General features: G+C 28.7%; 1 protein-coding gene and 1 long non-coding RNA gene across 2 annotated transcripts; both read left to right on the top strand.

Annotated features, from left to right (window-relative positions):
* The first annotated feature begins 1092 nt into the window (after nt 1-1092).
* LOC126845353 (GPI transamidase component PIG-S-like) lies at nt 1093-3268 on the top strand. Its single transcript, XM_050584011.1, has 6 exons — nt 1093-1343; nt 1414-1641; nt 1716-1886; nt 1945-2172; nt 2242-2412; nt 2515-3268. The coding sequence occupies exons 1-6, from the start codon at nt 1235-1237 to the stop codon at nt 3210-3212; spliced, it is 1605 nt and encodes a 534-aa protein (XP_050439968.1). The 5' UTR covers nt 1093-1234; the 3' UTR covers nt 3213-3268.
* Nucleotides 3269-5443: 2175 nt separating this feature from the next.
* On the top strand, nt 5444-7462 carry LOC126845369 (uncharacterized). Its single transcript, XR_007686770.1, has 4 exons — nt 5444-5927; nt 6346-6375; nt 6732-6749; nt 7191-7462. It is a non-coding gene; the product is annotated as an uncharacterized LOC126845369 (long non-coding RNA).
* Nucleotides 7463-16203: the final 8741 nt, after the last annotated feature.

Below are 16203 nucleotides of genomic sequence, written 5' to 3'. Positions count from 1 at the left end.
AATCCGTCAATAAACACTGAATTTTTAGAAAAAACACACACAAACGTAAATATTATATATACACCAAAACACATAATTATATGGGCGGCGGATTATTGAAAACAGATTACAAAAACACTCAAAATAATATATTGATAAAAAAAGATCACATTTGGTCGCAATGTCATTACTAATAACTAATTTTGTATACATAAACCGGTTTAAATCAAAACAACAATTGTTTCCGTAATAACTAAATTTGTATATATAAAAATACAATTATTCAAAATCTAGGTTTTAGGAATAATAATCCAATATTTAAAATTATACTATTTAGCAAAATATCTGGGGGGGGGGCGAGAGAAGGGCAAGAATTTGTTATGAGGGGGCGACCGCCCCCCTCCCCTTGGCGCCGTCCCTGCCTACCTACTAATTTGTACAAGCCTGTGCATACAAATTACAATTGCACGTACTCGTTAAGTCAACGAATATTTTTTACAATATTTATATATTTTTGTGCAATATTTTTCTATACGATATTAAAGTTTCGCTCTATTAGGTTTAAATGTGAATCTACCAATTTGATAATTATCGTAGAAATTAACTTCTCGCACGCATAATTCTCACAGAATATAATATTAATAATGATGAAAATCCTATCATATGACAAAATAACTATTTTCACGTTGATAATTTAATCTTAAAATGTGGACAACTGCATTAACAGTAAATCATAAGCCACCACCTGGTATTTTATGACGAGTGTAGGTAGTTTGGGTTTTGACATTTATTCTTTGTACCTACCTAACTTTTTTTGAATTGAAAACAGGTCAAGTATTTTTGATATCACATTTTCGTTATCGCCCATCGGTAAACAAACAACAACGACCGTAATCATCGTGACAAAAAAGACATAGGTATGTTGGCAACTTGCGATAACATGGAAATGGTTGCCATTTTTCACGGGCGGCCGTGTATTTATTACGAGATAAAAACCGGCGCCATGTTGTAGGAGTATTGATAACACGTTTTGCTGACAATACCTGTGATCGTGCCTTAATCAATATTATGGAAAATTCTTATCTCGAAATTTTGCCGAATGCCGCCCGCGTCCTCTCTGCTATAAGCTTTACGCTTTCCCATTAGAATGTTATGCCATAAAAATTAATTTTTCGAAATATTTTACTACTTGAAATATTTTCAAAATGTATTAGAATAACAAAGACACGAGGCTCGTTTGTATTTCATTTCAAAAATGGGAACAAATGTGCACCACAATTTACCACCAGAAGCGGATGATAAATCGCCATCGGACGAAACCGATTCGGAAGTAATATGGGAAGTCATCGACAAAGAAGACGATGGTAATATTTGTGTGTACATTGTATTTTTTTTTTTGTATTTTTATACAAACCGTACGTATTTTGTCTTTAGTGCACTTGAGAAATATATCGTCTGCCGTTTACACTGTCATACTACTAGTAATTGGCATACCTCTTTGGTGGCGGATGACAGAGGTCCAGCGTCACTCTCTTCCGTACGCTAAAATCTCCGAGCTTGAGACGAGAAATGTCGTTATTACCACTGACGTGTTTGTATTTACACAAAACCCTTTAGACACAGACCGTATTATTAACGAAATCAAACTGGGATTCAATTCAAGTATTTTAATTCCTACACTGTGTGTAATATATTTTATTAACTCATGATAATATATTGTTTGAATTTTTCATTAGCTATGTTTGAGATCAATGCTGAGCGTTCCACTCTGGTCAAAAAAAGTGACAGTTTAAATCAACTAGAAGCTATAACAACACCCTTGGGATCACTTCATTTAATTGAAACAGACAATGTAGATGATATTCTAGTGGGTCTTGGCCGTAATGTATATTTCCCCCCCGACACAAGTAAAACACTTTGAGAATCAATAATTAGCTCTGTTACTTATTTACCATAATGTCCTAGGCATTTGGTTATTAACGGATACGTTAAAAAGACTTTTACAAACTGATGCGTTGTCGGACTCAATGTTATCAATGTTAAGCCCACGCCAGCATTCTGAAAACGAACAAGTAGTAGCCGATCGTCAACGTCGAGTGCGTCCATCGTCAGATTACAATATCTTACTTACGGTTGTAAACCCGGAACCTGACAATCTTAAAGTTACTTGGACACCAGTAATTCCTATAAATAGTAAGTTTGCAGTATGTGTGCTATTTAAAATGTATGTAATAAAATTTTTTTTGAATTTCGATTGTTTAGGATATCTAATGCCTTTATTGAATCAGTTGAAATTAATTGCTAACTTTTCTGTACAATCTCAATGGTTGTATTTAATTGATTTAATACAAAAGCCGATCAATCTGAATGGTACATTCGTGTTGGATAAAAATCAAGCTCAATATATTATAACGCCTCTAGAAAAAAAACTAGGTTAGTAAAATGTTTTCGGCCTAATCCATAATTGTTGGAACTCCAAAATTACTACTTAAATAAATTGTTTATTACCTATTCCTAATTATGTATTCGTTTTAGGTTCCGGAGTGTCAAAAAATCCGTGTATACATTTTGTTGTTTATGTTGCGCCTTGTGCCTATACACCTCTATATTTTTACGAGAACAATAGACTAACATCAGCAATGATGTCGGCTCGTTGGGGAGGTGTCCAGTTTGTAAACGCCAATCCTGAGGCGTGCAATAAAACTAAAAGCTTTACTCCAGACGATCTTAGTGTTATGACTCCGATTGTCACTCAATTTCATTCGTTAATCGGAGTGTCAGACGTATCAAAACAAGTTTCAGTTATTCCTCTGAAATCGTCCACTTTGCGTGCTTGGCAATTGGATTCCATGTACAGACTTAAGATCATCGAACAATACACCAACGCACGCGTTACCCTTACTTCGTTATCAAAACTTTTGGGTGAAATTAGCAACATTGTTATCATTGAAGAGGTCGGGAAAGCTGTCACTGAATCGGTAGACGCCGCCTTATCAGTGTTGCAAAGCATAGAGGATGGACGTTTGGAAGACGCCTTAGAATATAGTAGAATTGCATTTAAGACTTCAGAATTTGCATTTACCCATCCGTCGTTGTTAGCGTTGCTTTATTTCCCCGACGATCAAAAGTACGCTGTGTACATACCTTTATTTTTACCAGTTATGATTCCCGTAATAATGTCGTTAGGAGGAATTAAAAACTGGATTCAATCTAAGTTCAAAAAAATTGACTAAATATAAATATAAATTATGAAAACTTAGAGGAAAACTGTAGTTATATTGTATATATATATATATTTTTTTTTTTTTTAATTTATTTATTTATCACAATAAACCATTGCTTTTGAGTATTAAAACAGCGTAAGACTATATACAAACTTTTTTTAGTATTTCGGTAATTTGAACGATGACAATTCTTCACATTTACTACCAGACGGAACGTTTTGCTTTTCTATCATGTTATGTATTTTGTTCCATTTCCGAACGAGTTCTGCCTTGTCGTATGAGTTATATCTTAACTTTTAACGCTAAAGGCGTCGTATACAGGCTTTTATATCTTAAGATGCATTAGAACTCTAATTGTGCAGTAGGAAATGAAAAACGTGCACTCAACAACTAAGTATATAAATGAGATATTAGAATAATATAAAAAATATAGGCCTAACTTAATTTTGTCTTGACTAAAATGGAAAACTTAATGTACTAATAATTTACCTTTTTTTTGATTGTGGTCGGTTTGTTACATTCGACACATTTTTTTTATAGACATAGGACTCGTTTAAATATCTATAACAGTTAAGTTTTCACATTGACATGTTTCAACTTCTCGGGAATTATTATTAAAAGGTCTTAATAGTGTATCATTAATTTATTATGATATCATTAAAAAATGAAAACTGATGATAATTTCTTATAAAAGATTTTTAAAATTTTTTTTTTATCTATATTATATCAACTTACGTATAAAAAAAACCAGTACAGTGGGGTCGGTGCATAGTGGGGACGGAGCATAGTTGGGTCGGGGCATAGTGGTGACGGGGAGGTCACAGGTTTACAGGAATTTTTAAATCTGAAAGTGATAAAATCACTTTCGAAAAAACGCTTCGATGCAAATCGGTAGTTAGTATTTTCAAGCCATTACAGTCCAAACCAAGCACAGTATAAACCAGCAAAGTTAGAGAGTTTTAAATGAAGGTTCTGTATTTACAAATGAGCATCAAAGCGATTTTATTCAATTTTATCACTTTTATTTATAATAATTCTTGTAGACCTGTGACCTCTCCGTTTCCTCATTGCTTTGATTACATTATGCCAATACTCTACTGTACTAGTTCTCTCGGATAAAATCACTTTCAAATTAACGCTTTGATGCTCATTTGTAAATACAGAACCTTCATTTAAAACTTTCTAACTTTGCTGGTTTATACTGTGCTTGGTTTGGACTGTAATGGCTTGAAAATACAAACTACCGATTTGCATCGAAGCGTTTTTTCGAAAGTGATTTTATCACTTTCAGATTTAAAAATTCCTGTAAACCTGTGACCTCCCCGTCACCACTATGCCCCGACCCAACTATGCTCCGTCCCCACTATGCACCGACCCCACTGTACTGGTTTTTTTTTTTTAAACTTAAAATTACGATAAGCTATAACTTTTTTTAATAATAGTTTAATTAGTTGGGCTATAGAAAAAGGTTTTAAAAATAAGACTGAAGGTACATTTAGAGTGGGACTTAACACTGCGCTTATTATGGAAAATCCAAAACAATGAGGGAAATCATACTATGACCGTAAGAAAGTTATGTTAAGTCAACGGGTGTCTAAAAAATGTTTAATAAGAAAATAATTAATTTCAAATACGGCGGTGAAATAACAGATTTACCATTGCAATAGATCTGTTTTCACTTTAGTTTTCATACATTAGGTTCTTAAACTAAGCCAAAAAAACATAATGTAATGTAAAAAAGGGTTAATGGTATTTTCTGGGTTCAGACTGTTTACATCGGTATTTAGAACTGTTGTAATTTTTTTTCATAGCATTATTGCACGCTGTATACAAAATTTTAAAAAATAGTAACACGGCAATATCAATAAATTTATTTATTTCGGCCATTGACTAGTCTTTAATAATCATTCATAGCCCTTTATAATACTGATTGAATCGTATATTTTTTCGTCGAACGATATCAAACTAAAATAAATTACATTTTAGACATTAACTAGTCTTTGTTAATCATTCCTAGTCCTTAGAATAATGATTTAATTGTATGTTTTGAATCTAACGGTAACAGAGTAAACTATACATTTTACACCACTAGTACTTGAAAAACTTAACATGATTCATAATATGTTATTCATTTGATGGGACACTTAAATAAATAAGTTGCTTAAAAAAAGGTATAGTTTAGCTATATTAAACTAGGTTACAGAACCAAAAACAATAATTTTTGTGGTTTTTTTACACGTTTTTTATTTGCAACATTAATACACAAAATATACTTTTTTGGCCAAATATTTTCGCAAACAATGAACACATACCGCATACGCAACAATAATACATTAACAATGAACAATGTACACTCCCTCCACTTAACAAATGAGACAAACAATGTTGTGTAGCACGTATCTCTGTATATAATGTAAGAAAATGTGCTGTTTCTCTAGTATTATATTGGACATCTCTGGAGTTTGACTTTAGCTTAAAATCCAAAAGTTCATATTTAATTTTGCATTTCAAAATTCTTACATTTTAAGATACTATTAGAGTATAATTTCTAAAAAAATATGGGTATTACAATCATAATAATTTTAAAAAGATTATTATGATTGTAATATCCATATTTTTCATTATAATGTCAACGTATACAGGTACATAAAAAAATAATAATCATACAAATGTAAAATAAAAAGTTATACAAATCTATTTTTCATGTTTTAGGTGTTGATGGAGGTAAGTTTAAAATTAAATTGCTCTATTTTTATTTATTAATCTGATATCAATTTTTTTTTTTTGTTTTTCGATAAAGTGTAATAGTAGTTTCAAATGACTTAACCTACCTTTAAAACAATATTTAAGTAGGCAATTTCTAACACATATTACCTAAATAGGAAGCTGAAAATGACAAATTTAGGAATGTTTTTAGGTACTGTTAATAAATAAATAAATACAACACTTTTTTTTGTGTTTCCGCTGATAAAAATGACTGTAGTCATAAATAAAATTATATGTTTTTTAGCAATGTTATTTTTAAAATATTACTTGTGGCTAAGATAAAAATAAAAGCTTTTGGATCAAACTTAAAATATGAAATTTATACATGATGCATCAGGATAGAAAAATATATTTCATTTTATTTTCGATATTTCAGAACCTCCGCAAGTTCCTCCAAAACCTCCTAGTAAGTCTTTGATACTTTGCTATAATTTATATATGTTTAATAAGTGAAATTAAATATGGATTTTTATTTTTCGCTTTTCAAATGACTGTAAGCTGAAAGTTAATATGAGGTTTTGTGCTTTACCAATATACTAGAAGTTTTAAAATGATTCCCAATAGAGCTTAAAATGTGTATAAAATGCTACAAATGCCTTACATTGTTGAAAATAAAAATAAGTTTTCCATGTTGATCAGCAGAATATATAAATCTGCTTATCTAGATATAATGTTAATTTAAAAATATTACTGGTGGCTAAAATAAAATTATTCATTTTTGGATCTAAATTAAAATATGTAATTTATCATTCAATATTTCAGCTGAACCAAATACTCCTAGTAAGTCTTTGATACTTTGCTATAATTTATATATGTTCAATAATAATATTTTCAATATAGATTTTTATTTTTCGTTTTTCAAATGACTGTAAGCTGAAAGTTAATATGAGCATTTGTGCTTTATCAATATACTAGAAGTTTTAAAATGATTCCCAATAGAGCTTAAAATGTGTATAAAATGCTACAAATGCCTTACATTGTTGAAAATAAAAATAAGTTTTCCATGTTAGTGAGCATAATATATAAATCTGTTTATCTAGAAATAATGTTATTTTAAAAATATTACTTGTGGCTAAAATAAAATTAATCGCTTTTGGAACAAAATTAAAATATGTCAATTATCATTCAATATTTTAGGTCACCCGATATTTCATAGGAAGTCTTTGATACTTAAAATAACAATAAATTAGACAAAATAAGTATTTCGGTTCCTATTCAAAGTTACAGGACAGGCAGGCGACAGATTTACTGAAGCCCGCTAACGACAACTGTTTTTACCAAATAAGCTGCAATATCCAAGATCCCTGTCACATTCGGAAAAAAAAATTGCTTACTAATTTGTATAAATTTAAAAATGTATTTCTTTGTTAATCATTATTGTCTTTGAACCATTATAATATTCAAATAACAATGTATTCCAAATATCATATTTTGTTAACTATCAATTATATTATATGTCCATTACATAACTATCTACCAGTAAAAATAGTATTCACCGGATAAAAAAATGTATTATTTAATTATCTAATCAAATCCAGCTATTTGTTTTTGCTTCTGATTCCTTCTCTTACTATCAATACTTTGTTATAAAATGTCTATGGAAATGCGGTAAGCCGTGTCAATTGTTTAAATTTATATTTTATGACAAATATAAACATATAATTGATTTTGATTAGATACTATATCTTTACTCCATAGAAAATGTTGTTTTTGGCATTCAAAGCCTAGACATCTAATGTGTGTGTGAGTGGTTTTCCCAAATGTCTCAAACATGTTTTATTACAATTTACTTAATTTAAAACAAATACCATAATATAGTGTTGGAGTTGGCTGTGAAATTCCTTCTTATATTTATTTTATTTTAAATTGATATACAATACTACATCGAAATTCTAATTTGGTAGTTATCGTGGATACAGATACAAAACAAATAAATAAAAAAAAGTAGATCATTGTAAAATGAACACCTATCTTTTACGTTCTGCATCAAAGCTAAAAACCTAATAATAATATGTTTTTATGATTCATAACATAATATTTACAAAAAATACCAAATGATAAACATTTTTAAGTTTGTTTATAAACTAAACACATTTTTCTCGAGTTGATCTTTTATGTTGAAAAAAATATTACTCTTATAAAACCGTAATAAACATAGTTTCGAAGCATAACATAAATAATACAACCATACCGAATACGTTTTAAAAAACCACTTGTTTTCGGTAAATAATATTCGTACACCATGTTAGGTATGTTTTTTTATTTGAAGATTTTGAGTGTTCGCACTTCATAGCAACATATAATAAGAACTTTATTATATTATAAAAAGATTTTAGGAAATGATAAGGAAAAATTATTAAAATCCATACCATGTGTAATAATTCCATTTTCTTTTAAACGTTAAACTAAGGGGATTGATTTTCAATTTTCATTAAAAAAATGCAGTTTCTTTTAATTAAATAAATACGATTTAACAAGTCGTTATTATTAAAAACAATTTTTTTACGTAAAAAATTAAAAATCCGTTTCTGACATATTCTAGTAGCCAAAGAACTCATATCTCTTCGCGGAATTAAAATCGGACCACCCTAAGTAGTCGAAATTTTTTTGGACTTTTTGGTATAAATTGTCAAAAAACAAACCTCATTCAATTCCCATAACTGGATACCTAATGACTTAAACATTTGATGAGGTTATTCTTTAGACTTGGCAATGCGGGTCTAAACCTATAGACTACATCTGTTGTGTCACAAAAAAATAAGTACAAAAAATATAAAAATCTGTAATTAAACATTTTTCATTAAACTAAATTTTTCTCTCACTAAAATGGTAATAATTCATGAATGCACAATTAACTATTACAACTACAGTTACGTCGTTTTTCTACCTATATCTATATAAAAATTATTTTAATGTAAACTGGGTTTCGACCAAAAGTAAAACTATAAACGTTTTTTGTAAAATATAACACTGTTTAATGTGTTAGATTTTAAAGATTTTTCATTAGTTTACATTGCTTCAGTAAATAGAATTGACAACAAGTTGATCACGTTTAAGTGATTTTGTATCATTTGGCTGGCTACACTATGGTCTTGATAAGAATAAACCAGTTTTAGAACCTTATTTGTTGTTTGTGTTGTTGATAAAAGCTCTGATATGAGATGCTATTTATTAATCTGTGTGTAAGTTTAAATGTTACAGCAATAATCGTATATATATCAATAAACCCGATTTAGATTATTAGCTGATAATCATTTAATCACTTGAGACCTTTTTTAATTATTTGGAAATTTTTATTTAATGTAATTTTAAAAAAATGATGTAATTTCATAATTAAATATTATTAGTCCCTTTACTTTAAGAACTAAACGTAATTACAAATTGGTTTTTGTTTCAAAATTATTATTTTAGTGTGTTCAATGATTTGTATTTAAATCGACAGTTTTATAATAACAAAACTGAATATTTTTTAATTATTTTCATAAATTATTTTAAAGTACTATTATATTTTATAGTTTTGTCTATCTGCTAAATTATCTCAACAATTTTGTTTTATATCGTTGTTAAGTATTTCAATACGCGACGATTTCACAAATCGGGCTTTAAGTTTTGAAATTCTTGTATTAAAGTTTACATTTTATAATAGTATAACCGTATCGAATACGTACTTTTTTTTTTATAATACATAAGGTGTTTAAAAAATTGATTATGAACTTGATATTATAATAAGGCCACAGCAGATGTTCTTTAAATATTTATTTTCAGACTTTAGGCATGACGTACTACTAACATATACTTAAAACACGTGTAAACAAATTTATGTAATCAACATTTTTTTTTATAAAAAATTACCAATAATTGTCAACAATGTTTTCACGATTGACTACGCTGAGCGTGCTCAATGCTGTTGGATAACTTGCGATAGCTGAGTTATTATAGTGTCCATAAGGAAAGCTTTGCGCAGTCCTCCCGGAGCGGAGTGATGGTCGGTCCTTAAGACCAGTAGCTATGTGTGGAACCAAAGCGTGAATAACTTTGTTTATAGGCAAGGTTGTTGTGTAGTCCTCTAATATACAATTAAAAGTCTGTTATCAGGGGGATATGCAGCAGGCTAGGTATTGTCACGCAAACAACTGTTTGATAAATGTAAAAATCACACAAATATATATATATATATTGAGTTTAGTATCATATACAGTATTCATCACCACATTCAGTGCCTAAAAGGGACGACTGATTTAGAGTAGGCATAAGTGTATTTCTCTATAAAAAGTTGAGTAATAAATTAACTTAATCTACGCAGGATTGCTACTCCAAGATCGTCGCTGGACCAGAAACAAGGTACGTGGAAAACAACTTATAATTATATATATTAGAGTAATAGTATAATTAAAATAAATTAGAGTAGCCAATATGGATATGAGTTTAATTTTCGGATGTTCTTGGTAAAACTTATAATAAACGACCTTATAGATAAATTGGCAGAACTTTACGATTATTATTATGTGTTAAAGGGTAAGAAAACATTTGAACATGTTTTACTAGGCGAGTTTATGAAAAATAAATCTTAAAACCTCTCAGAAGCCTGTAAAGGTAGATTAGAGTAGGTTAGGAATATTTCAAAGGGTTTGAAGGGTCTATAACACATACCTTTAGCCAATCGTTGTTAAAGTGTTTTGGAAAACATTAAGAAAAAGAAATGATAGATTGCATACCTTGTTAAATTATTAAATAATTATATAATATGTCAACGTTTAGGCACTGAAAAAAATTACAAAGAAATGTTAGAAGATCCACTTTTAAAAGTGATAATAATGTTAAAAGTGGATATGAGTGGTTGTCCCTGGAAAAAGCAAACGTAACTTCACCAAAAACCATTATTATTATTTTCACAATACGGCGAAAATTAGGGTAATAAATATTAGTACAGAACAATTGTGTATGTTGGTTGAAAACTGGAAATTTGCGTCCTTATTTTATCGGTATCTTAGAAGTACTTTACTATTCTCATTCTACGAAGATAGTATAACATTCGAACAGGTTTTTACTTACTGGGTTTAATATTTAAAATATGGCTAATTTTAAAGGATTTAAAGGGTCTAAACTCTACAAGTCAGCCATTTTTGGGGTTATTTAAAAAAAAAAAAAAATTGCATAGTTAATTTATTGTACAATTTCTGTATACTACAGAAGAGATTGTTTATTAAAGTGATGTTTTTTTGAGACCTGAAATTCAGTACTTTGTAGGAAGCTTGACAATACTTTATTATTCTCATTCTGTGTTAACAGTACGTACTAGTACTGCTACTATTAATTATAACTTAAATGTATATTAGGATTTATATTTTAATTATATGTTAAATTTTTAATAGTGTACGACAACTTTTGTAAATCAAAAAAAATTACAGATGAAAAATATTTTATCCTTCTATTAAACAAAATCATTATTAAGATTACACAAAAATAATGTGAATATTGATGATGTATAGGTATGGGCCGAAGACACATATTTTTGGGTCTCGGTATGGATAGAAAATTTGTTTTTAATATTGTTATTCTTATAACTTTGTAAAGGAAAAATAATTTAACTAGGTCGATTTAAAAGATACTGTTTTGTTTTTTGTGTGTGTATATATATATATATTAGTAGGATATTGGTGTGTACTTAACAAGTCACTATTTGAACAAGTATACAAAATAACACATCAAAATATATGTAGGTACCTATGTATAATTCTTATTTCAATAAATAGCACGACCTAAACCGGGTTTTCAAGATGAATTATTTAGAAAAGTAATAATAATGATAAAACATCATAATATTTTCAAAAGGTTCTAAATTATTATGAAAAATAAAATAATAAAATTAATGCCGAGACCAATAATTACAGCAATATGAACAAAAATAATATATTTTACAAAAAAAATACATTTTGTATATTTATCCTATACACGATATATTTTTCTAAGACTTGTTATCGACCATTATTATTATTAATTACATATTTATTTGTTGTTCATTTTATTGTTTTATATTATATGTTTATTAAATTAGTATATTTTTGTATGTTGTCATTCTTTATTTTCTGACGTCATTTGTATATATTTGATATTTTTATTTAGGTTATCTATTTCCCGATACGCAGTTTCCTTTGTATTAACTATTTTGTCATCACTACGTATTATTTTTTATCCGTTTACGTCAATTCACTAATTTGTATAATAGTACACAAGTTCTTCTTATGTATTATTGTCAGTACTTTAAAGTCAGTTATTGCTGTGTTAGTTAGTTTTATTATTATAATATTGCTTAACTGTACTGTATGTTTACGATTTACTATAAACAGTTTCTTAAAGTTTTTAGAAGTTTAAAAGGGTTCTTTTTATCTTTATTTTTGTCCTATATCTAAATAGTAAGCCTAGCTTATTAGACCCAATTTTAGTACAATTTTCAGACCTTAATTTATGCTCAGCGGTCACGTAATTTTACAAACGAAATACTATTGTAACCTAACCTGCGCGATTGTAGACATCATATTAACGCATTAAAAAAAAGTGATACATATCACTTTTTGTTAATGCGTTTTGGCAGTAGATAATATGATAACAATTTGTTTTAACAACCCGATAGTAGGAACGGTATGTTGTTTACACAAATAACCAACAACCAACACTACCACAGTAATGGTTACGAAGATATGATAACGTGTTATCAACCATGTTTGAAAAAACAAAGTTACCCCATTTTACGGTACTCATTAACAGATGATACTTATTCGAATCAAAGAGTATCCCATTATTTCGGATACCCGTTGGTTTCGATTATTACCCGTTAAAAATCAAAAGCTCTACTTTTCTAGGTACACGTATATTCAATTCAGACAGTATGGTATGGTTTTATAAAATATGTTGGCAAAATTATAATTTCTGTTGTTTTTCAAACCGAAATATTTTTAGCGTTAAGCATTCTCCATTTGTATAGTACAGCAAATCAGATAACTTGGTATCGCTTTTATAAAATGTGTAATAGCAACATAATATTTGTTGCTTTTTGTTTTTTTCAAACCGATAAATTCGTATTTAGGTCACAATGATATTTTTTTAGTTTTACATGAAAACATGTTATTTGAAAAATACACGTCTAATATATTTTCCTTCTTATGTGCTACAACTTTACATCTATGAGAGGCATCTCTGTCTCCCAGAATTTCCAACCTAATTTCACCCCAAACGAGTTTCATCCATACGCCGAACATGAATTTGTTTATTAAATTTCAATTCCTCACGAGCCTTTTTGACACTTTTAGTGTCGTATACAATTGTAAACACAATTAATCAAATACTCTATTACTAAAGTTTAGCCTGGCACTTAGAGTTCAAATTAAACCATCATTATTTCTTATATTTATTTTCATCATTTACTCATTATAATCAATGCATAGTTTATAAAATGGCGTAATAAATATAGAGTTTTTTTAATTATTAATTCCTTATGTGACATCTGTAGATTGGCATCGAAACGAATTTATTATAGTTCCATTATTCCAAAAGTACCTTCTGGAAAAAGGGAGATCAACAAATAGTTTCCTACGCTTTTAGAGAATGAATATTCCAAAACTTTAGAAATAGTTTGACCATTTTCCAAAAATTTACAACATGGCGTAGTTTCAAGTAGAAAAATATATAAATTTTTTAAGAGTTTTTCTTGATTTTAAAGGGACTTCACTTGAATTTTTGCAATTAAGTACCATTTAGCTAACATATCTGAGCTGATAGACTTATACATAACACAACTACATGCAGCCCCACATTATATAAATATTTACTTCGTACACTAATATATTAATAGGTATTAATTATTTATTTTTTGTTCAACAAAAATCAAAATCGGGACCTCTTAGTTGTTAATGGTAGTTTTGAAATGTTTGTTTAGTTTTTTCTATAATTTAAAGAAGTATTTGTAAAAAAAACAATATAAAACTTTTCTAAAAACAATTTACAATACGTATTCCAAATGAGACAACTAATACCATTTCCTCATGAGAAAAATGTGAGCCATTTTTGTATGTAGGAAAACAAGTTATTATGTAATTTTACTACTTAAAAGAATTATAAATATGTTTGCAGCGAAAATCATTTTATTTTTAAGAAATTAAAAACTATTTGTATACATTGTAATTTGTCATACCTATAAATCGGGTCAAGTATTAAAAACGAACTTATGTACTAAATGTTTTCATAAATATTACTTGATTACGCGTTATATAGTACGGTTAAATTTTAAAACAACTGTTTTCGATCGAATATACATGTGTAACCATGTATTTCAAACATGGTTGATAACACGTTATCATATCTTTGTAACCATTACTGTGGTAGTGTTGGTTGTTGGTTATTTGTGTAAACAACATACCGTTCCTACTATCGGGTTGTTAAAACAAATTGTTATCATATTATCTACCGCCAAAACGCATTAACAAAAAGTGATATGTATCACTTTTTTTTAATGCGTTAATATGATGTCTACAATCGCGCAGGTTAGGTTACAATAGTATTTCGCACACTTAGATCAACGCAGTATAACTCAAAAAGTAACATTTGAAAAGAGTATGAAAAAACAAAACAAAGCGGGAAAATTACTTTGCCCTAATTGGATCCACCTTATACTAAACATACTAGTTTAAGCAAATTATTGACAGTGATTTTATATGTATCTACAGATACGCTTCGAAGTGTTTATCTGAAAGCGATTTTGTCTATAGATATTACATATATAAGCACACTAATAGTTTTAATTTAGATTTTAAATGTATTCTACTAACATTTTTAATTTTGAATAAAACTTGTGTTAAAAGTGTTTTGAAATATAAACAAAAGACAAACAGCTGTTAGCGTTGTACATTTTTTAAATTTTTTCGTAAAGGACAAGGATGACTTTTACAAATACAATTTTTATAGTTTTACTATTTTTTTTTTTTATGAACAACATGTGTTTTTTTCGTTTTACCTCGATGTATTATTTGTGTTTTTGAACGTTTGAATTTGCGCGCATTATAGTACCATATTGCCCCGACCCCACTGCACTGGCCACTGTACTGGTTTTTTTTTCTTTAAACGGTAAAGAAATCAGGTCGGCTATTTGTTTTGTGCTGCTGTCTGAAAGCAAGATGTACAAAACTTTGTATTAATTGTTTTAATGATTTGATAACAATTTTTTTAAGATTTTAAGTGTTTTTTGTTAAAATATACGCAATCTGCGAAAACACAGTTTTCCGGCTATTAAAAAAAAACTGTATTGCTGAATTATTTTTCCGTTTAATATGTTATGGATACATATGAGTTCCAACTACTGGCAAATTTTCAACCCAAAGGTCTTAAAATTACGGCTAAAAACTCCGAAAAACAAAAAAACCTGTACCCCCCCTAGGGGGGTGGGCATTGGGTTAAATTCAAATTTGATATAACTGACGTGCGCGGGCATACTAAATAAATATTTCTTATAAATTTCAACTCGATCCGACTCTTTTTCTCGAAGCTATAGCCAGTAAAAGTTCTAACTTAAAAACTCGTACGGTTTTTTTTTGTTTTTTCAACTTTCGTCTGTGAAGAGTTAAACTTTTTCAACTTTTACCCCCCCCAAAGTACCAACTAGATGAAAATTGCGATTTATAGAGTTGCTATTCGAAGGAATTGGTCCAGTATTAAAGAAGTTACAGTGTATACAGATAAAAAAAAAACACACATCAGAGTAAAACCAATACCTTCTCGCTTTGCATCGAAGCTAAAAACAGTATTAATTTAACTCAACTGATTTTTAAAGGTATCTATAATAATTATACATATAAGCACTTTAAATACAATTAAAAATACTTTTTTTTTATATAATATATAATAATATTAATGTATTTTTTTTTAATGTTAAATACGTATTTGAAAGAAATGTACTTGAAATTTGCTCATTTCTGGACTGTTGTATATAACACATTTTTGTCTACTTGCCAGTATTGAGTATTTTTATCATAATCGAAAAACATCAAATAATAATAATAAGAACAGTAATTAAAAGACCTTAAAACACTTGTTAAGGGTATGTTACAAAACCCAATATAATATACAACTTTTTCACTGATATTAATTTCTTAAAAAATATCTTTAATTTTGTTTAAAAATAGGGGGAAATGTAAAATATTGATTTTTTTCATCATTTGTAATAATACAATTTGTACCTACAGTT

This window comes from Adelges cooleyi, unplaced genomic scaffold (genome assembly GCF_023614345.1).
Source record: "Adelges cooleyi isolate 19-005CV unplaced genomic scaffold, UGA_ACOO_1.1 ACOO_flye_CR_arks_rails_tigmint_CR_PRNA_784, whole genome shotgun sequence".
NCBI classification, from domain to species: domain Eukaryota; kingdom Metazoa; phylum Arthropoda; class Insecta; order Hemiptera; family Adelgidae; genus Adelges; species Adelges cooleyi.
Note: the sequence above shows the minus strand (reverse complement) of the source record. Positions and strands in the feature narration are given on the sequence as shown.

What these genes read in the sequence shown, in the direction of transcription:
- LOC126845353 (XM_050584011.1), top strand. Translation starts at nt 1,235, where the DNA reads ATGGGAACAAATGTGCACCACAATTTACCACCAGAAGCGGATGATAAA. An exon ending in CATCGACAAAGAAGACGATG is followed by an intron (nt 1,344 to 1,413) that starts GTAATATTTGTG and finishes TTTTGTCTTTAG; the next exon opens with TGCACTTGAGAAATATATCG. An exon ending in CAAACTGGGATTCAATTCAA is followed by an intron (nt 1,642 to 1,715) that starts GTATTTTAATTC and finishes ATTTTTCATTAG; the next exon opens with CTATGTTTGAGATCAATGCT.